Source organism: Choristoneura fumiferana, chromosome 16 (assembly GCF_025370935.1).
Source record: "Choristoneura fumiferana chromosome 16, NRCan_CFum_1, whole genome shotgun sequence".
In the NCBI taxonomy this organism is placed as follows: Eukaryota; Metazoa; Arthropoda; class Insecta; order Lepidoptera; family Tortricidae; genus Choristoneura; species Choristoneura fumiferana.
The window spans coordinates 5,647,101-5,667,814 of NC_133487.1; the positions used below are offsets into that span (position 1 = coordinate 5,647,101).

The 20,714-nt window shown below is 36.5% G+C and overlaps 1 protein-coding gene and 1 pseudogene across 1 annotated transcript; one reads left to right on the forward strand and one right to left on the reverse strand.

The window, feature by feature from the left end:
- The first annotated feature begins 12,232 nt into the window (after positions 1 to 12,232).
- LOC141436037 (uncharacterized) lies at positions 12,233 to 15,234 on the forward strand. The gene is made up of 4 exons (XM_074098873.1): positions 12,233 to 12,373; positions 12,588 to 12,793; positions 12,868 to 13,031; positions 14,377 to 15,234. The coding sequence occupies exons 1-4, from the start codon at positions 12,279 to 12,281 to the stop codon at positions 14,518 to 14,520; spliced, it is 609 nt and encodes a 202-aa protein (XP_073954974.1). The 5' UTR covers positions 12,233 to 12,278; the 3' UTR covers positions 14,521 to 15,234.
- Positions 15,235 to 20,203: 4,969 nt separating this feature from the next.
- Positions 20,204 to 20,702, reverse strand: LOC141436547 (iron-sulfur cluster assembly enzyme IscU-like; annotated as a pseudogene).
- Positions 20,703 to 20,714: the final 12 nt, after the last annotated feature.

Sequence of the window (20,714 nt, forward strand, 5' to 3'; positions counted from 1 at the left end):
ACTCAATATTTTATTGCTTTTCCACAATGTATGGTTACAGATGTTACAAAGAGATTATGTGAAATATCGCTAGAAGGCGTTAGTATCGTGAGGTCCGTTGACATTTCAATCTTGCTTGCGTGCGATTGGCTCATTTAGTTATTTAACCAATCACGAGCGCGACGCAAATGTCAAATAGACCGCATGATACTAACGCCATCTAGCGATACTCGCCCGTCGAAAAGCACTCATTAACATTCCAAAATGTAAATAAAAAATAGATATATTTATCATAATATTTATTTAAAACATAGTCAACAATTATGTCTACTCTAACATCAAAACATCTACAATAATCTAAAACAACATTTTCTAGAATATAGGTTCTATTCTGCTGAACTTTTCGAAAGCCAAATTAGCTGTTTATTTGTTCTAGAACTAAATATATCATTTCCAATATCCATTACAATCTTCTGTCATTTATTACCTTTCTTTCAACATTCACAGATCTGTTCCAAATTTTACTTTGACATTCCAATCTACTTCTTGTCCTGTTGTTTGATCCTGTAGTCAGATAGAGCCGCCTTGACTGCATCTTCAGCAAGCACTGAAAAAAAGAATGTCAAATGTTATAATTATCATCTTTTAAAAGTAATGGACAGATGTAGTAAACAATCCGTTCCCATCATAAAATTTTGGATTAATTTTATTAATAAGTAAGTACAGAAAGAAAGAAAGAAAGAAGACATTTATTCACTTACACAGAAGACACACATATACAGCAAAATTAACACTTACAGAAAAACACATATTAAATACAATATACACAATGTTGTGTGCATTACATACAAATAGGGCTCTTTATTTATTACATCAAACCATGAGTCTGAAGCAGGGATGTTATGGAGCTCCGATTCCGTTTCCGTTAAGTCAGAACTGTTTGATATTAAACATCCATTTTGCTTCCGGTTCCGTTACTTTTGAAATGGAAGTTATATTGGATATCAATGCTTACCGCGGCTACTGGACATGAGCGGCGTACATCAAAAACAAACAGAAGGCAACGTTTACGACACTCGCGATAACAATCCAATGACAGTTTTTGTATGCGAAAACTACCATTACCATTTGATTTAGTAGACCTACCCTTAACATCTCGTCCACCTATCACTCAGGCTCCGATTCTGGTTCTGGTTCAGATTCCGTTTCTGGTTCCGATGAACTAAATTGAAAACATCTGGTTCCGAAAAAACCAAATCCATTACATCCCTGGTCTGAAGTATATCACACTCTTTGACTTACTGGAGCAATGCAGCTTGACCGGCGGCAAAGATAGTTCTTTGGCGATATCAGTATTTTTCAGTTTCAATGCCTCATCCACCGTTTTTCCTTTGACCCATTCTGTAGCATGCGAGCTAGAGGCGATGGCGGAGCCGCAGCCAAACGTCTTGAATTTAGCATCTATGATCTTTCCTGCGTCGTCCACTTTAATTTGCAGTTTCATAACGTCGCCACAAGCTGGCGCTCCCACTATGCCCGTACCGACGTTTTTGTCTTTCTTATCAATCGACCCCACATTACGCGGATTTTCATAGTGATCGATAACCTGTAATATTAACGAAACCTGTAAATTACGTCGGAGACCGATCGATGGACCTTGACATTGCACAAGAAATTTAATAACAACTTACCTTTTCGTGATACGACGCTTTCTGGATAGCCTGGACACCATTGAAGACGTTCAGATTCGTTAGGCTGCCGCATCTGCGGAAACAGGACGTCATGTAAGCCATTTTACAGAAAAAAATCGAATATTTTTACGGATTGTTACTTATTATTTGTTGTTATGGTATGGTGCACCGTCCGGTCCGGTCCGACTCCAATATTTTGTTTTCAATGAATGAGTTCAGTGTTGCCACCTTCCACCTTGCTCAAAGAAAAAGTAGCTAAACATACGGTAAAAAGCGGCTAGTTTAGAAAAAAAATACTCTATTATAAAAGTAGCTAGAATTGGCTAAAAAAAAAGCCAACATGTGATCTTTACTTTTTATATTTCTTTCTCTTACATCGATTTTGAAGACATTTTTCCATAAATAATTATTTATAATAAAAAAAATATATATGTTATACTAATAAGTTATTTATTCATAATATTTTTTTATAGAAAAATGTCTTCAAAATCGATGTCATCTTGTGGTGTTGAACTTGTTGAAGACTTATTCACTTTTTTCAGGTTTTTTAGTTTTGCGCTTTACAAATTGAAATTGATTGAAACAGCGGTAATACTTAAGTAGGTAGTAACCGTAGTAAAAGTGGCTATAAAGTGTAGCTAAACAATTTGGCCAAAATTTTTTTTGCAGCTATTTCTTAAAAGTGGCTACATCTAGCTAAAAGTGGCTAAAGTGGCAACACTGGATGAGTTTCAGAACTTTCAGAACGGGTCAAAATTCTATTTCACCACATTTCGCAATGAGACGCAGAATAAAACAAACGAAGAAAAATAAATTAATAGATATGTAGATATCATTTTCTGTTTATTTCAAGACGTCTCCTGTAATGATAAGTTTATTTCCGTAAATAACTTTAGTCGTTGACGATTGTAGTCATGATAATAAAAAACGGTAAAATACATTCTCATCCTGGAAAAAAAAGTTTTCGAACGTATCCTCATTTGGCAAAGTGACATTAAAAGAAGCGTTTACAACTACAGCTAGACGATTATATTATTGAAGTTTGTTGTTTCTTAGCAACAATAGACCTCTAAGATTTTGTTGATTCTGTCAAAAAGTAAAAATATTGAAAACACGTATCTTGTCTCATATGTTTGTTTGTACATTGTATGTAGAGTTTGGCAATCCGGATAATCCGGAATCGCCCTATTTGGATCCGGAGACCACCTTAAGGATTCGGATAATTTGAATCTTTCGGATAGTATTGTTAACGAAGTGAAATATAATTAAATGTTATTAATTCTGCTTCGCAAAATAAAATAATAACTGTACGAATAATAGGATCATCAATCTCAGTATTTTTTTCCTTTAACCCGCGGTTAAAGTCGCACTATAGTGCTATACGATGCTTCGGGCTTTCCTAAAACTAATTACAAACATATCGATTATACAGACATAGAGCTTGATCTTTTCTTTTTGCTTTTATAGTTGACTAACTTGCACTAATGCACATCATTGGGATGGACGTCAACTTCTTGGCTAGTTTAATTGGATAATAAAAGTATTGTGGCTGAATACAATCAAGCCTCTCGCGCGCACTCATCAGCTTTGCTGCACTGAGCAGAGCGTTAACAATAATTTGCTTACCTCAGTAAATTTATATTATTTCTGTCTGTATAAATCTCGCTTTAGCATAACAGGCTAATCGAATTCGATTTTTTCGAAGAATCAATTTCCAGCATGCTGGAAACCGATTTAATACTTTCATTAGGTCCTAAATGAGTGTAATCCGAGTTTGCCCTTTCTATGAGGTGTGCATAACTTTATGGTGCCAAATAAACACGAGATCTTTTCCTTCCTTTAATAATGAAGGAATGACATTTCCAACGAATGTACCGTTTTTGTGCTACAAGCAAGAAAATGAAAAAAGAGTGAAAATTTTGTGATCATTTGGCTCCCATAAGTTATGCACACCTCCTGGCAAGGGACAAACTCAGATTACACGCATTTAGGACCAAATGATGGTATTATTAAAACGATTTTCAGCTAACTCTCGTGATCTTGATTTCACACCTATTTATAATTATAGGCCAATCGAACAGAATCCTTAAAAGCGTTTTGTTTTTAAGGATTCTATTCGATTGGCCTATAATTATAAATAATTGTGATAACACTATTTTCTTTGTTTTCTTTGTTTTGTAAAATGTCACGAATATATGTTTTTCTTTCTGTCTTTCTTTCAAAGCTTAAGACTATTAGGACGATGTTTAATATACCTACAAATGTTCTGATTTTGAAAAGAAAATGTTTATTTGACCTAAAACGAGTAATTTTTATGCTGCGTTAGCACAATCGGGTTGTTACTTGATTACAAACATGTTGATTTACCGTTTCATTAAATTACTTATACTACTATGTTTTATTTAGTAAAAGATTCGTATTATCCGAAATATCCGGATATCCGGATTTAACAAACTGACCTATTCAAATTATCCGGATCCTTAAAATGACCGGATCTTGCAAACCCTAATTGTATGATTGTGTAATTTGGCTTAAAAGCTCATTTAACTAGGTACTTTCTGTAACTGCAACTACGACCTCCAATTGGTTACGGGCCCAGACCCAGAAGTTTAAGTTAAATGGAGCTTTCTAAAATACAAATTGCCACAATAATAATGGCAGCCTTACTGAGAGGTATGGACGGGCTCATGGATATTGTGGAAGGAAAAACACAAAGGCCAGCTAGACCCGTAGAAGGAAGCGGTGACGCTGCAATTGAGTTGTACAACAAAAATATACGTGATTTTGTAAAGTTAGAGAGTACAGTCTTGCTCTTGATAACTAATAATGTGACAGATGAGACGCTTGGCAAAGTAATAAGATTGTTCACTCCGAAAGAAGTTTGGGACGAACTCCATAGATTATATGAGGGACCTAATGAGGGACGACTCTATGATATATGTTTGGACTTCTTCAAGCTTAAGAGAGATCCGTCAGATGACATGTCGACTCATGTATCGAAATTGAAAAACCTGTGGCACAGTCTGAAGGAAGAGTTACTCAAAGAAGAGAAGGTAGAGTTACCTGAAGTTCTCTTGATTTGTAAGATCCTTGACACACTGCCGGAAGCTTATTTTTCGTTCAAGTCGAGTTGGCTGTTAATGTCAAAAAAGGACAGGACAGTAGAAAACATTACAGGCCAGTTGTGTGCACATGAAAAAGCGCTTAATGCCAAGATGGCTGATACTGAATCGAATGAGACAGCGCTTTATGTGAAGGCAAACAAAAAGGTTGCTAAGGGATATGACCAAAGAGATCAAGTGACAAAGAAAAAGTATAAATGCTTCATTTGCAAGGAACTTGGTCATCTCAAAAAGGATTGCCCGCGAGTTGGGACAAAAGAGAAGGAAAACAAAGCTCAAAGTTCTAACATGATGTTACTGATGGTGAATTCAACAGATTCTGAGAATGATCGTGATGTTTGGTATGTGGATAACGGGGCCACTCACCATGTCACTATGCGAGGAGATCTGTTTCAAGCCTTTGAACGTTTTGATGAAGCTCACACAGTAACTACGGCTGATGGGAACGTGATTCAGGCTGTTGGTAAAGGCACAGTCCATCTAGAAGCCAAGTTTAAAGGACGGTTTGAGAACCTCTTTTTGAGAGACGTTTGGTATGTTCCCCAGATTAGTAAGAACCTGTTTTCTGTGCTTAGTTCAGGACAAAAACCCTACGAGCGTATTTGAGTCGCGGGTTACAAATTGTTCCATGAAGATCAATGGTAGAATTATTATAACAGGAACAAGGCAAAAATATGGCGGTTTGTATAAAATTGATTGCAAAGTCATACGCCCTGCTGTTTCAGTCAACTTAATTGAGCATGGAGATATGTTGCAATTATACCATGAACGTATGGGGCATCAAGATAAGAAACATGTCAAACGATTGATAGAGAAGGAGCTAGGTGTAAAGACGAGAAACAGTGGAGAACTATGCGAAGGTTGTATTTTCGGGAAAGCGCACAGGCAACCATTTGGTGTTCGCGAGAAAGCAACGAAACCTGGTGAGCGCATACACTCGGACGTCTGTGGTCCCTTCCCTGCAAGTGTATCAGGATATCGGTACTTCGTCTTGTTTAAGGATGAGTACACACGATACAGATGTGTGTATTTCCTCAAAAATAAGTCAGATTTGTATGAAAAGCTAAAATTGATGTTGTCCGAAGCAAGAAATGCTGGACACAATGTTAAAGAGCTTTTAAGCGACAATGGAGGCGAATACGATAACAAGCGACAAACAGGAATAAAGCAAAGACTCATCATGCCGTACCCCCAGAGCAAAATGGATGTAGCGAAAGGGAAAACCGGACCCTGGTCGAATCTGCTAGAGCAATGATGCACGCGCATGAAGAGATTCCTCAGAAATTGTGGGCAGAGATGGTAAACACTGCTGTGTACATATTAAACAGGACAGGACCAACTTTAGTGGAACACAAGTCGCCTTATGAACTTTGGCTAAACAAAAAGCCTCAGATAAAGCACTTGAGGATAATTGGCTCACCTTGCTATGCGCATGTACCAAAGCAGAGGAGAAAGAAACTGCAAAAGAAAGCTACACGTTGCATTTTGATTGGATACGACAATGATGACGGGTATAGACTTTGGAACCGAGAGAGAAATTCGCTGATCAGGTCTAGAGACGTCATTTTTAATGAGAAAACGCTGGAGTCTTCAATGAATGAACGAGACCTTGAGAAAGTTTGCGATCAGGATAATCTGATTGAAGTGATTCCTGTTACAAAGAGTTTGGCGGAGCCGGAGAGTGGGCAAACTGTTCCTCTTGAGCCCAATAACGAAAGGGTCGAAGAAACAGACAATGCTGATATTAGCATTGATGAAGGGCATGTAAGTGTTGGTGAAGAGTTCCACGATGCTCAGAATATTCTACCTGAATAGTCTATTGAATCAGAGGGGAATGTTACGGAAGAAGATAATGTTGATGGGGTCTAGACGATGTCATAGATGAAAATCAAGACTATGATGATCACGAAGATATGTTCCCGGAACAGATGGTACTTCGAGATCGTTCTTCGCTACGCCCTCCAGATCGATTCAAAGACTTTATCATGAACTATAATGGGATACAACGAACCAACGTCGCATAAGGATGCGATTAGAAGCCCGGAGAAAAATCTATGGGAAGAAGCCATGGACAGCGAGATGAACTCTTTACAGGAAAATGACACGTGGAAGCTTGTAAGTCTACCTAAGGGACGAAAAGCAATACCATGCAAGTGGGTATTTCGAGTAAAAATTAATGCTGATGGCTCTATAGAGAAATACAAGGCAAGACTGGTCATAAAAGGTTTTCATCAGAAAAAGGGGATTGACTATGAGCAAACATTTAGCCCGGTCACCAGGATGGGAACTGTTCGTTCTGTGCTGAGTGTAGCAGCTAACGAAGGAATGGCTATGCTACAGTTTGATGTATCGACTGCCTTTCTGTATGGCTCCCTAGATGAAGAAATTTTTATGAAACAACCGGAAGGCTACGATGATGGCTCTGGTAGAGTTTGCCTTTTACAGAAGAGTCTGTATGGTTTAAAGCAAGCACCTCGATGCTGGAACCGGTGCATTTTAGATTTTTTCAAAGAGATAGGCTTCAAGACAAGTGAGGCAGATCCTTGCCTTTTGAAAAGGGAGAACGGATGTGGAAAAGTCATAGTAGCGTTGTACGTAGATGACGGTCTCGTCGCTGGCTCCAGTCAGCAGCTGATAGACGAGTTTATCAAGGAGCTTAATGGTCGGTTCAAGATTACCACAAAACCGGCTTCTTATTTCCTTGTAATAGAGATAGAAAACAGAGGAGACGGAATTAAAATAATTCAGACGTCTTATGTAAAGAAGATCTTGCGGAGATTCGGAATGGATTCATGCAAACCAGTTTCTACACCGATCGTAAAAGATGGTACATCAAGCGAGAAAGTAGATATGAGTTACATGAAGAGTAACTACAGGCAAATCGTTGGAGCCTTAGCTTACTTGATGGTATGCACTAGACCTGACATTGCATATGCTGTTAGTGTAGTCTCACGAAGTCTGGAGAAACCTGAAGAAGCAGACTGTGTCCGACTGAAGCGCATAATGCGATATTTGCAATATACACCAGACCTAGGTATTATGTACAAGAAGCATTACAAGGAAGGCATTCTGGAATGTTACAGTGATGCCGATCATGCAGGTGATGTAAGCACTGGGAGATCCACCAGTGGAGTCTTGTGCATGTATGCAGGAGGAGCGATCTCATGGCTAAGCCAAAGACAAGCAAGTGTTGCAATTTCAACAACAGAGGTTGAAATTGTCGCCGCAAGTGAAGCAGCCAGGGAAACTGTATGGCTGTCCCGGCTATTGAGCAATCTTGTTGTTCTAAAGAAGATCCCTTGCTTAAGAGTGGATAAAGGATAAAACTTAATAAACTAAAGTAAGAAAATGAATATTATATAAAATCAAGAAAGAAAATATAAGTAGGACAGAAAAGAAACCTAACTAATAAGATGAAAAATGAAGAAATTGGAGAAGAGAACCAATAAAAAAGACTTATGGAGGTTTGCTGCAAGAAGTTGTTGGAGAGGTTTCGGTATGCAGCAGCTAGAGGACGGCGTCGAGGGCGAGCTGATGGAACCGGACACGCTGCAAGGAGCTACAAGTGTCCGTGAGGAGCCAACCAAAGCAATGGTTTTTTTTTATAACATCGTTTGAAAAGGTATATTTACAGGACTGTAGAAGGATTTTATTTTTTTCATTTATTGTTTTTTGTCATGTGCTAAATTTTATCTAAATATAATCATGTGTAACATCAAAGCCGCTTGTTGACGAGTTTTCTACTAATTTCAGAGTTTTTCACATAAAATATTTTCGTTTTCAAACTAAACTTACTTTTTGCAGTCTTAAAATAGATAAAAGGAGTATCATTGTTTAGATTCCCAGCGCTTAGCTTGATGATTCCATATAGGTCATCACATCAAGTATGGATCGGAATGTGAGGTGTGTTATTTCGTCTCACATTTCACTAGGTAAATGAGGTACTGTGCGCTCTTTAATGAATGCTTTAATTACAACGTTATGAAATATATTTTACATGAACTTGGCAGTTTAAAAATAAATGTTCGATTTTTTATTATTATTTTAAATAGCCATGATTGTCTTCTTTATTCAGCTGCAGACGGATAAAAAGGATGATCCGAAAATAATTTGTTATTGTTGCTAGCTTGATCACCTGGCTTCTATTTCAAATTATTAGTGCAAAAGTCAATAGTAATTAGACAATTAAAAAGTTACATTTGCCGAATGAAATAATATACACTAGTTATACACTTGATATTTTTCTTTAATTTTATTAAAGAGTCAATTTAAACATTTTTTACAGAGAGTTAATTTATACATTTTTTTGGTTACTACATGGTTATGATTTTGTGATTAGAATATGAAATAAGAGGAAACGTAAGTAAAGTAGGTTTTGAATTATGAATGGCGTTTATGTATTATATTAGGAAAGGAAAAGTTTTGACTGATTAGGATATCATATGATTTTGAAAGAGAGCTTAATGCTAGGTATTTGGTTGGGAATAATACATACTTCACGATAAAATATATGTTATCTGCGCTGTGTGTGTTAGCTCATTGAATTGTATAGGGAGCGATATTGACAGATATGCGTTCAGATACAGATATCTTATCGTATCTGCTTAGTGTGTGACACGTTTTATACTATTTAAAACGAGAGCAAGAGGGACGGTACGATACGAACTTCGAGTTTCGTAGTAGCCCTGCTGGAATAAACACACCGAAAACGGGCAAGCAAAAACTGACCTAAACTACGTTAACATAAGAAGTAAATGGACTCGCGGGCCGGACAGAGATGGCAACAACGGAGTCAGTGTGTAGTAGTAGTAGTAGTAGTAGTAGTAGTAGTAGTAGTAGTAGTAGTAGTAGTAGTAGTAGTAGTAGTAGTAGTAGTAAATAGTTACTATTTCGATGAGTTTGTGTATCAATTCAATTCAATTCTTAAAAGTATAGCTCCATCGATACTATCGATGATTCCGCCAATGTCGAGGTTGGAAAAGACACTATCGGTTAGCCGTTGTACGGTAGCTTCAGCGTGCGGTACTCGGATGAGAATCTAGAATAAGACAACACAAACATAAGAATCACAATTGGTTGTTTCATTCAAGTGAATTGTCAAAATTGTCATGTCAAAGCCCATTTCATTCCTTCAACGTACTTCGTAAACGCTCAGCATTTACCACCACAACCACATAACCAGCGTTGCCAGGTCGGAACTTTTATTCCGGTTTCGGAACTTTTGAGGTTTCAGCGGAACTTGTTCCGTTTCGATATTTTTTTAATTTATATTTTTAGGGTCTTCCACAAGTCTTTTTATCTAACAGTTAGACTATAACTTCACGAAATAACGATCGTTTTAAATAGTTTGGTACTAAATAATATTAATCCACTTACTAAATGTTACTTTACATAGTCCAAACAGCTTAATAGATTTTAAATTTATTATTAGAAACACTACGAATAAATATTCTCTGGAAACGTAACTAAGCCCGAAAAACCATTCCGCGGAATGTCTACCGCGACCGCGACGGGCGGGGCTTAAAATATCTACCGCGCGTCGCGCCAGTTCGGCCGTAAAACTTGAGTCGTGCAGTCGCTCCGTGGAAAATTTCGATCAAGTTTGTGATTGTGTTTGTGCTCGAATCAATTTAAAAAATATGCCGTCCTGTTGTGTGAAGTGGTGGTGTAGAAGCCACTCAGATATGAAAAAAACAGGACTCACCTTTCATATGTAAGTAAATAAATATTTAAAACACCATACTTGGCGACCCTGGAAAGGGTTATACAACATGTAACTAAGATTATTTTTTCCATGGATTATAATCACTCTCACGTGATTTGTTCAAATAAAATATATTTTTTTCTAGTCTGAAGGATGATATTATTATTAAGTATTACAATAGTGTTTAATGAGATACGAGTGCGAGTTTATAACATGCGGCGAAGCCAGAAGAAAATATAAGGTACTTAGTAAGCGAACAATGTTTCCACTGTCGTTATTTCATCTCCTCGCAATCGAAGTGAAAAGCAAAATGTAAAACTCAAGCATTAAACCCATTTTCCCCTAGACGTGTTTATCGACCCTCGCCGTACCGGCTCGGGTGGCTATATGAACGTCTTCGGTAAAATAGCTCGTTTTATGCTCTTGTTGTACAATCTACTATTTCACTTGTCATACTCGTAAACTTCGTATTTATGCTGGATCTAGGCGACATAAAATTACTTTTTCTGCTCTAGTATGCCCTCGTAAAATTAAAATCTTCGTCTAAAGCGTTCATAATCAGGTGTCAATCGAAGTGAAAAGCAGTGTGTAATTAGTACTAGTTTTAAACCCGCTTTTCCCTCGACGTGTCTATCCGCCCTCGCCGTACTGGCTCGGTTCAAATGGTTCGTTTTATGCTCATGTTGTACAATATACTATTCTAATTTTGTTTAAATTTTTATTCTGAAGTTCAAACCAAATAGCCAATTGTTTATGTCGGCATCAGTATGAAATATAACAAAGATTATTTATTTTCATTGTTGTATTTAAAACATTCAGTAAAAAATAAACTCGTAAACAAGCCTATTTATTTTAGTCTAATTCTGCATAATGCCATCCACGCATTGTAAGATCGCCCCACGCTTGTCGCAAGGGGGCGGCGCCGACTTTTACGCGGACCAATTGCGGGCCAGCGTTGTGTATGAGAGTGTGAGTGTTACGTTGTCTTTGCTGTTAGTTTGTTTGCGTAAATGCTACAAATGGAATCACAATCGAAGCGTTCATTGCTAGCAGTTACGCTTCCAGAGAATATTTATTCGTAGTAGAAACATCTATTACCGAAAGAAGAAGGGGAACACTTGACACTGAACTAACATCTGGCACGTGCTTTGAATAAACTTCTACAAATACGATTCAATGCAAAACAAAATTGGAAAACAATTGGTTAATATTTATAAAAAATTGCCGATAAATAGCCTTTCCGACTAACTTAGTAGGTACCATACCACATCATACAATTTAAAAAGCTAAAAATCTTTCAATATTAGAGTAAGCGAAGATATTTTTGTTATTATTGAAATAAACAGTATTTTTTTAACAAAGTACTTTTAAGAAAAATTGGACCACGTTAAATAGTACTTGGGCATTTTCAGTTCCAACGACGCATCAATTCAAAAAAGTGTGAACTACTTATATGAAAAAAGTCGCAAAATTGATAAATAATTAAGGACACTTTTTTTCGTGGTGCTAGTGATTTCGAGTGGGGGGAACAAGTTGAATACTTAGAAAAAAAAATTAGCTCCATTCCAAGTGGAAGTGCAAAGTTAATAAATCATACAAAACGACTGACCGGAAAAAGTCCCGTTGTGACACAACAATAATTTAATGGTTAATTTTCGTGTCACAATCACAACGGAAAAAAGCTTTTGCGGACGAATTTCGGACCAAAACGAAATCTGACCCTGGCAACACTGCTTGTAACTTCGTGCGTAGTTCGTTTCGTTCGTGCTGCTATATAAAGTCATGACCATGGCATACGGCTTTAGAGCGTTTTCTAGGCTTGTTGTTCCCATCCTTGGCAACGCTGTCTGTTTATCACGAGCACAATTAAGTACTGTGTAAGTAACAAAATATATAATTATTAATTGTTAAGCAACTTGTGAGTTATTGCCAAGTGTTTATTATTATACACTTGCCGCCCTTGCCGGTAACATTATCTGTCAAATTGTGACGTCATTGTCAACAAGCTATTCTGTATTACAAAATTACAAGTCAAATCAAATCAGCGTGAGGCTGATAGTTTTTTTACAAGTTTTTGTTACATATTTACAGTAAAATGGCTTCTAACAATCCGGATTACAAATCAGCTACATCTATCCATGAGTTTACAGTAAAGAAAATTAAAGGAGAAGAGGTAAAACTGGATGTTTACAAGGGTCATGTTTGCATCATCGTCAACGTCGCATCGCAGTGCGGATTGACCGCCAACAACTACAAACAACTGAACGAGCTGTACGAACAATACGCAGAGAGCAAAGGTGAAGTTTAATTTTATTAGCAAGACCAAGGCCCAAAACATTGTTTCGCGTGCTTTATTGATTGCTTTTTTTAGGTCTTCGTATTTTAGCGTTTCCCTGCAATCAGTTTGCCGGCCAGGAGCCTGGTAACCCTGAGGAGATTGTTTGTTTTGCTGCCGATCGCAAAGTGAAGTTTGATTTATTTGAAAAAGTCGATGTCAATGGAGACGATGCCAGCCCACTGTGGAAGTTTTTGAAGGTAACTACACTAGACTGAACTTAAATAAAAGTGCGACCTCCCTTAGATAACACTGTATACAAACCGGGTGACACTCTTTCCTGGCCCGGAAAACACCAACATGGAAATACCAGCCTGGTTTTTTGCGTACACACCCATAGAAACTGACGGAGCATCTATGGGCGTGTACACGAAAAACGGTCGGTATTATCCGGGCCGGGAAAGTGTCACCCCTGGGCTTTCACCATAATTTCTTAAGTTTTTTGTTTGTTTTTAATTATCATGCATTGAACATGACACAGGCAATCTATGATGATCAGGCAACTAATGGATCTTTGGACTTAGATAAGATACTATTTTGATTTAAAAAGCAACACCTGTCTGGTTACCAGTATTTATTGAATATTTATGTGTGATTAACTATTGATTATTTTTTTATACTAACCTTGAATGGCAAGATTGTTTTTCATGGATGAAATTTCAGTTGAACAATATCAATATCCAATTATGAACAGTTGTCTAAGTTCCCACAAAGCATGTTTTCTATTTATACTGAATGTAAACAGGCTTGGTTTCTGTTTGTCCATTTCCTGATTGGTAATTTTTATTCTATGACCCAAGGTTGAATGAGTGACTGAAGCCAGTGTGAACCGGTTTTTATAGTATGGAGAAACCCCAGTGGTTTTTCTCCATACAATAAAAACTGGTTTTTGGATGCCCTAACTGTAATTTAAGGAAACACAAGGGCAGTTTTTCCATACAAACATAGTCCCCTGTTTTCCCTAGATAATGCCAGAAGAGCAATATTTTTCTTTTCAAAAATCTATGTCCCTGTTTTTCCTTTTTCCTTAAATTAATATTATTAAAAGTGATATTAACCTTCAAAAACCTAAACAAAAAAATGCCTGATTTTCCACTGTGTTCAAACATCCAGAAAACAAATTTAGCTTGACAAAGGAAAACAGGAACATGGCCAAAGCATTTCTTTATTTTTTTATTAAAAATATAATTAAATAGGTCAAGTTTTGGAGAAGAAATCAGGGGACTACGAAACATTGATTTTATGTATTTTTAATAGGTATTTTCGGTCCAAGCTGCAGTTGCTCTATCGCGCTCTGCTTGAGGTTGAGACAACAGCAATTAGATTTTACAAATACCTATTTCTCAATTCTCTCTCCCTTAGGGTTTCCTCTTAACCTAACCTATGTTTTCCAAGTTCCAACTAATACAGTGTGGATTTGATTTTATGAAGGTTTTTGAAATTGGAGACAAACATGCCTGTTCATGAGTGGTTGTCATAGCCTGTAGACACTTACAATATCATAGCTTATTCTAAAAACATTTTCAAATCTTATTTCATTTTCAGCACAAGCAAGGAGGTGCACTCGGCAACTTCATCAAATGGAACTTCACCAAGTTCATTATTGACAAGAATGGTGTCCCGGTTGAACGCCACGGACCTAATGTTGATCCTGTCAACCTCGTGAAATCCCTTGAAAAATACTGGTAGAAGCTTTGGTTAAAATCACTTGTTTATTTGTAAGAGGTTTATTAGTGCAGAGAAATCTGGTTACCCTATTCTAGACCTTTGCCCCTCTGGTTCATAAGATTATCCAATTTTATATAAACTTTTTATTGCACCTGAATCATTCGGACATACATTAGGCACATAAACTGTTTATTATTGTGCTGGTTTTTTTTTAATTCATATTAATGAATTAACATTCTAGTTCATGAGAACATAAGTTGGTTCTAAACCTTGCGTTTGAATCCTTTAAATTGAAGCACTCTTGAAAATAATAGGACTAAATAGCATCTCTCTTAGGCTTGATTTCTCTATTGTGCCTTCATGCAGAACAAGAACAAAGTACAAATAAGTAGTTTGAATAGGAGCTGTCCCTTTCATACTATTAATAGTAGAATGTGAGTCACTATAATGAGGCTAGGTAGAACTTATACCCTTTGGTGGTCCTCTTACTAAGAAATCATTGACATATGTTTTTGTCCTACGGAGACCTTGTAATAGCGTCTAATACTAGTTTTAAGCTTTAAATTTGCAATTCACAGTGATTATAAATGAGTACCTATACTCAACACATGATTTGCATTTTTTGTCTGTGATTATCTTGATTCCTCAGTCATTGTTTTAGTTATCGGTTTTTATTTTTTAGTAGTTGAACTTGATTGTTTTATAGAAATGTTCATAATAAATATTTTTCGTTGATCTTTGTTTTTACAAGCTTTTATTTAGTTTCATTCACCTGTCCTGTTGTCTGTCTGTCTGTTGTCAAATCTTGTAAGTATAATTTAACCAACTTCCAGTAGTCAGATAGACTTGAAATTTGGAATACTTATGTTAATCGCGTGACAATACAATAATCTGGTAGTGACATCCTGGTAGTCCAGCCAGGATTGTCTCCGCAGGACGGAACTCTTCAACGGTTAATGGCATCGACTTGAAATTTGGTATGCAAATGTAGTTTGTATGACTCAGTATGGCAATGCAAGTATTGTCAACAAAAGTACAGTCAGCAAAGAAAGCTTTTATTAAAAATGATTTTTTACCAAAAACTTGCAAGTTAAATTTGATCCACACACACACCATCTTGCTGTAGCGCTGGTCTTATTTTTCTGGTTTTTCTATGCATATTTCAGTTTGTATTTTCGATATGGGTTTTACGGGATGACCGTAAAAGTGACAAAAAATTTGATTGCTTAATAACGACATCTCTTGTCCGGGTGAGTGGTTAGTTCCAAAGGGGTGCTGAGAGTTTCTCGATTAGGGCTACAGCATAGATGTCGCTAGTGTCGCTGCTTAAGTGACTAAATAAGAAAACAAACAAGTTGAGATATGTGGTGCATAGCCTATGCAGCATAGGAGAAATTCGTGTCTGTATCACTGACCAGTGGTGTGTAGTGGTTTAGCACGTGGCATGGAATGCCGAGGACTTGGGTTCGATTCCCAGCGCTGGTCTTGTTTTTCTGGTTTTTCTATGCACCTATATTTCGGTTTGTATTTTCGATATGCGTACATTATTGGCCCTGCTAGTTCGGTACGGGGTGATAATGCACGGCATGATATGATAATTCGTGCACATTAAGCACGGATTATCAGACCGTGCATTATTTAAGCGTACATTAACTACACCCTAGGACTTAAATTTTAACGAGCAGTGTTTTTTTAAATAGATAATTTAGGATAACAACTTCTACGTCATATTAACTTAGCCAATATTTATTGTCATTCCTACCTATTATGAAATTTACGTATGGATATAGGTACGAGCTCGTAGGCAGAACGAATATTTGCTGTTGCCTATATTGGGGAGCAAGCAAATAAATGTAGCACAAATAATGTTGTTATATGAAATATTGAAATAGTTTTGCGGCCTTCAGGCAAAAGCAAACGTTTAGATGCTAAAAATTGGGATTGGTAATGAAAAGCGGCGGTGTAGTGACTCCTAGCGCCATCTAGTAAGCAAATATAAATCTCTAAATCCTACATCGCGCCATCGAAGTTTCTCAACTCCTCAGTGTTGCCAGATAGTTACATTTGTAAAAATTTTCATAAATGGGCGTTTTCAAAGTGTACTTTCTTTTTTTTAATTTTGAAAAAAACAATGGTTTTCCTACTCAGAATCAAGAGCACAATCGATTCCGATGGTAAAAATATCCCCAAAAAAAATTGGTTTTGCGACGTTTTTTTTTCATACACTCAGTATGGGCGTAAAACTGACTCGTCAAATTTTGTATGAAAAAATAGTGTTTTTTTAAACGATCGGAATCGATTGCGCTCTTGATTCTGAGTTCCATTAAACGCTCAACTATATTGATGCTCTGGCGTAACATGAACTTTTGTTTAAAAGGAAAATTTCGTAACTTGAGTACAATGAAATGCTTCGGATTATCACGTTGTACATCTACGAATAATATTTATTATGCGTAGCTTAAAAGTTTTATTAGTGAGGGTTTGTCTACAGTCGAAATATCGCTAGATGGCGTTAGTATCGTGAGGCCCTTTGACGTTTCAGTCTTGCTTGCGATTGGCTCATTTATTTATTTAACCAAACACGAGCGCGACGCCAATGTCAAACGGACCTCAGGACCTCACGATGTCACGATACTAACGCCATCTAGCGATATCCGCCCGTCGAAAAATCCTCATTTATATTCCACAATGTAAATAAAAAATAGATATAATCATCATAAAATTTACTTAAAACATAGTCAACTTAATTAAGTCTATTCTAACATCAAAACATCTACATCAAAATTGTCTAGAATATAGCGTCCCCATAGAACGAAAAGTCACTGTCGTATTTTGCTGATTTGAGATACGGAGGTTTAAAGTAGTGAAAATTAAAAAAAAACTTAAGTTTTATGCCGTGAGGTGCCGTGAGATATTTATCATAATTGTGGGCTCATCACAATGACATAATGTCACGCACGGTATAAAGTTCCACGTGCCAAATCGAAACAAAAAGCTAAATTTTCTAAGTTATTAGCGATAATTACTTTTATCTCTTCAATTTTGAACCTAGATGTCAGTTAGTGATATTTAGACTAGTTAGTGTCTATTCGCATGATATTTAATTAAACCATAATTTGATGATCGAAAACTCAAAACTACTTAGTTAATTTTTGCTTTCATATTTTGTAACAAATTTTGCAATTTAGGTAACTAAGTTGTTTTAGTGAACTTGGGAATAAAATAATGCTAGGTCATAGACATAACTGGATATGGCAAATATCTAAAATGACTTAAAGTTACCACTTTGGCCAGCTTTTTTTCGGCATTAATTCATTAAGTACTTTAAGTTAATTCTCACTTCAATTCATGCGCAAAAACTACAAACAAAGTAATGAATTTACTAACTTTAAAAAATTGGATCTATGGCTCCTATTGACATAGTAATGACTGAAATTTGCAGAAAAGAAAAAAAACAATATTGATGGCATTAAAAAACCAATTTCGACAATTTGGGACTTGGTAACTTTTCACTCCCAGGGGGACGATAGGTTCTACTGTGCTGAAATTTTCGAAAGCCAATTAGCTGTTCACTTTATTTGTTCTAGAACTAAATATATCATTTCCAATATCCATTACAATTTTCTGTCGTTTTATTACCTTTTAACAATCACAGATCTGTTCCAAATTTTACTTTGACATTCCAATCTACTTCTTGTCCTGTTGTTTGATCCTGTAGTCAGATAGAGCCGCCCTTATTGCATCTTCAGCTAGCACTGAAAAAAAAATATGTCAAAACCAGTTAATTATCATCTTTTTAAAGTAATAGACGGATGTAGTAAACAATCCCTTCCCATCATGAAAGTTTGGATTTGGGTCGATCACTATGAATAATAATTCTCAAGAAACGTAACTGCTAGCAATGAACGCTTCGTTCGATTTGTGATTCCATTTGTAGCATTTACGCAAACAAACTAACAGCAATGAACAACGTAGCACTCATACCTATTACCTACTCTCTCACGTCGGCGCCGCCCCCATGCGACAAGCGAGGGGCGATCTTACAATGCGTGGATAGCATTATGCAGAATCAGACTAAACTTGTTTACGAGTTTATTCTTTTATTGAATGTTTTAAATACAACAATGAAATCAAATAATCTTTGTAATTACAATTACAGCAGATGGTGATAAATCACAACATAAAATGGGTGTACTGCCGTTTCGGCAAAATATTTTTCATCAAATTTCACTTCCCAAAAAACTTATCACAGTAGTTTCGTTTCCCAAACGAATCTTTAGCATATTTACATTTCGCATTTTATTCATTTGGTCTAATTATCATTTGGCATAATTTTACTTTGTGAAATTTTATTACGACAAACGTTTATTAAGCAAACATTTTCTTTTGGTTAATATTGTGTTCTAAAAAAATGTTTGTTCAAAATGACCATGGTTGGTTTATGCGAAATGTAATTATTTGCTACTGCTACCGGAAAAGTAGTCTGTTCAGGATAGGAATGGACAGAAGGAAAATAGGCTCTTTATAGTGCACGCTTTAGGAAGTGATTTAATAAACTGTTTTTATTAGTGTACAGTCCAAACATAGTTCTAATTAAAATATCGAATACAATCAATATTACTTTAATCTATTCATTAATTAGCTGTTGCCCGCGACTCCGTTCACGTAGAATTCGTTTATTGCTACCCCATGGAAACTATGCAGTTTACCGAGATAAAAATTATTCTATGTCCTTTCCCGGGACTTGTAATATCTGTATACTGAATTTCATCTAAATCAGTTCAGCGGTTAACACGTGAAGAGTTAGGTAACAAACAAACGTACAGACTTACAACCTTTCGCATTTATAATAAATACATATTATATTAGTAAGATTAACTTTTCAATTTTTAATATCATAATTTAAAAACAATCAAAAAAACTTATTCTATTTTGTTAAAAACAGAAATATCTTCCTATAGAATACCTAAAGAGGCAGAGGAACAACATTCTGTAAGAAACGAAATGGTTATACAATATTATTAAGTCAACGAAATATCTCACATTATTAATAGTTTTAAACGCCAGTTTGGATCTAAATGTGACCTTTAATCATATACAAATAGTTAACTTTTTACAAATAAAGCACTGCACCAAATTTGATGAAATTTGGAATGGAAAGAAGCATAGCAGCAACTACTTCATCGTAGAATATTTTTAAAGATGAGAGTGGATGAGTTATTAAATGTATAACTGTAGCAAGGTACTTATTAATATTGTGTTATTTTGTAAGTAAATTACGTATTTATCTATTTACAAAATAAACAAAATTATGACTTCATCTTATTACTTCTTTTATTTAAGTATCATCATCATTATTATTACGACTTCACAAAAAGTGTTTAGAACCCCTTCTAGAGTCAACAGTTATTTTGAATGGACTATAGATTAGATTAGCACCGGCATCTTCCACAGAAACGAACTGCTATCAGAAAAGTAGATGAGGTTAGACTGCGTCGCCCACAAAAAACGAACTGGTACCACACAAGTAGTTAGGTTAGGTTAAAACTGCGTCCCCGCAAAAACGAACTACTATCAGAAATTTGACCATGCGCTTCCTAGATGCCGCTAAAGTAATAATTGCACACGCGGCACTAAATGTACAAAGACGCCTCTGGCCAAATGTCAAACCATGAGTTTGAAGTATATCACAGACTGTTTGACCTTACTTGGAGCAATGCAGCTTGACCGGCGCAAGCAAGATAGTTCTTGGCAATATCAGTATTTTTCAGTTTCAATGCCTCATCCACCGTTTTTCCTTTGACCCATTCTGTAGCAAGCGAGCTAGAGGCGATGGCGGAGCCGCAGCCAAACGTTTTGAATTTAGCATCTATGATCTTTCCTGCGTCGTCCACTTTAATTTGCAGTTTCATAACGTCGCCACAAGCTGGCGCTCCCACTAAGCCCGTACCGACGTTTTTGTCTTTCTTATCAAGCGACCCCACATTACGCGGATTTTCATAGTGATCGATAACCTGTAATATTAACGAAATCGGTAAACATTACGTCGGAGCCCGATCGATGGACCTTGACATTTCGCAAGAAATTTAATAACAACTTACCCGTTCGTGATACGACGCTTTCTGGATACCCTGGACACCACTGAAGACGTTCAGATTCGTTAGGCTGACGCATCTGCGGAAACAGGACGTCATGTAAGCCATTTACAGAAAAAA

What these genes read in the sequence shown, in the direction of transcription:
- LOC141436037 (XM_074098873.1), top strand. Translation starts at nt 12,279, where the DNA reads ATGACCATGGCATACGGCTTTAGAGCGTTTTCTAGGCTTGTTGTTCCC. An exon ending in CGAGCACAATTAAGTACTGT is followed by an intron (nt 12,374 to 12,587) that starts GTAAGTAACAAA and finishes ACATATTTACAG; the next exon opens with TAAAATGGCTTCTAACAATC. An exon ending in CACTGTGGAAGTTTTTGAAG is followed by an intron (nt 13,032 to 14,376) that starts GTAACTACACTA and finishes TTTCATTTTCAG; the next exon opens with CACAAGCAAGGAGGTGCACT.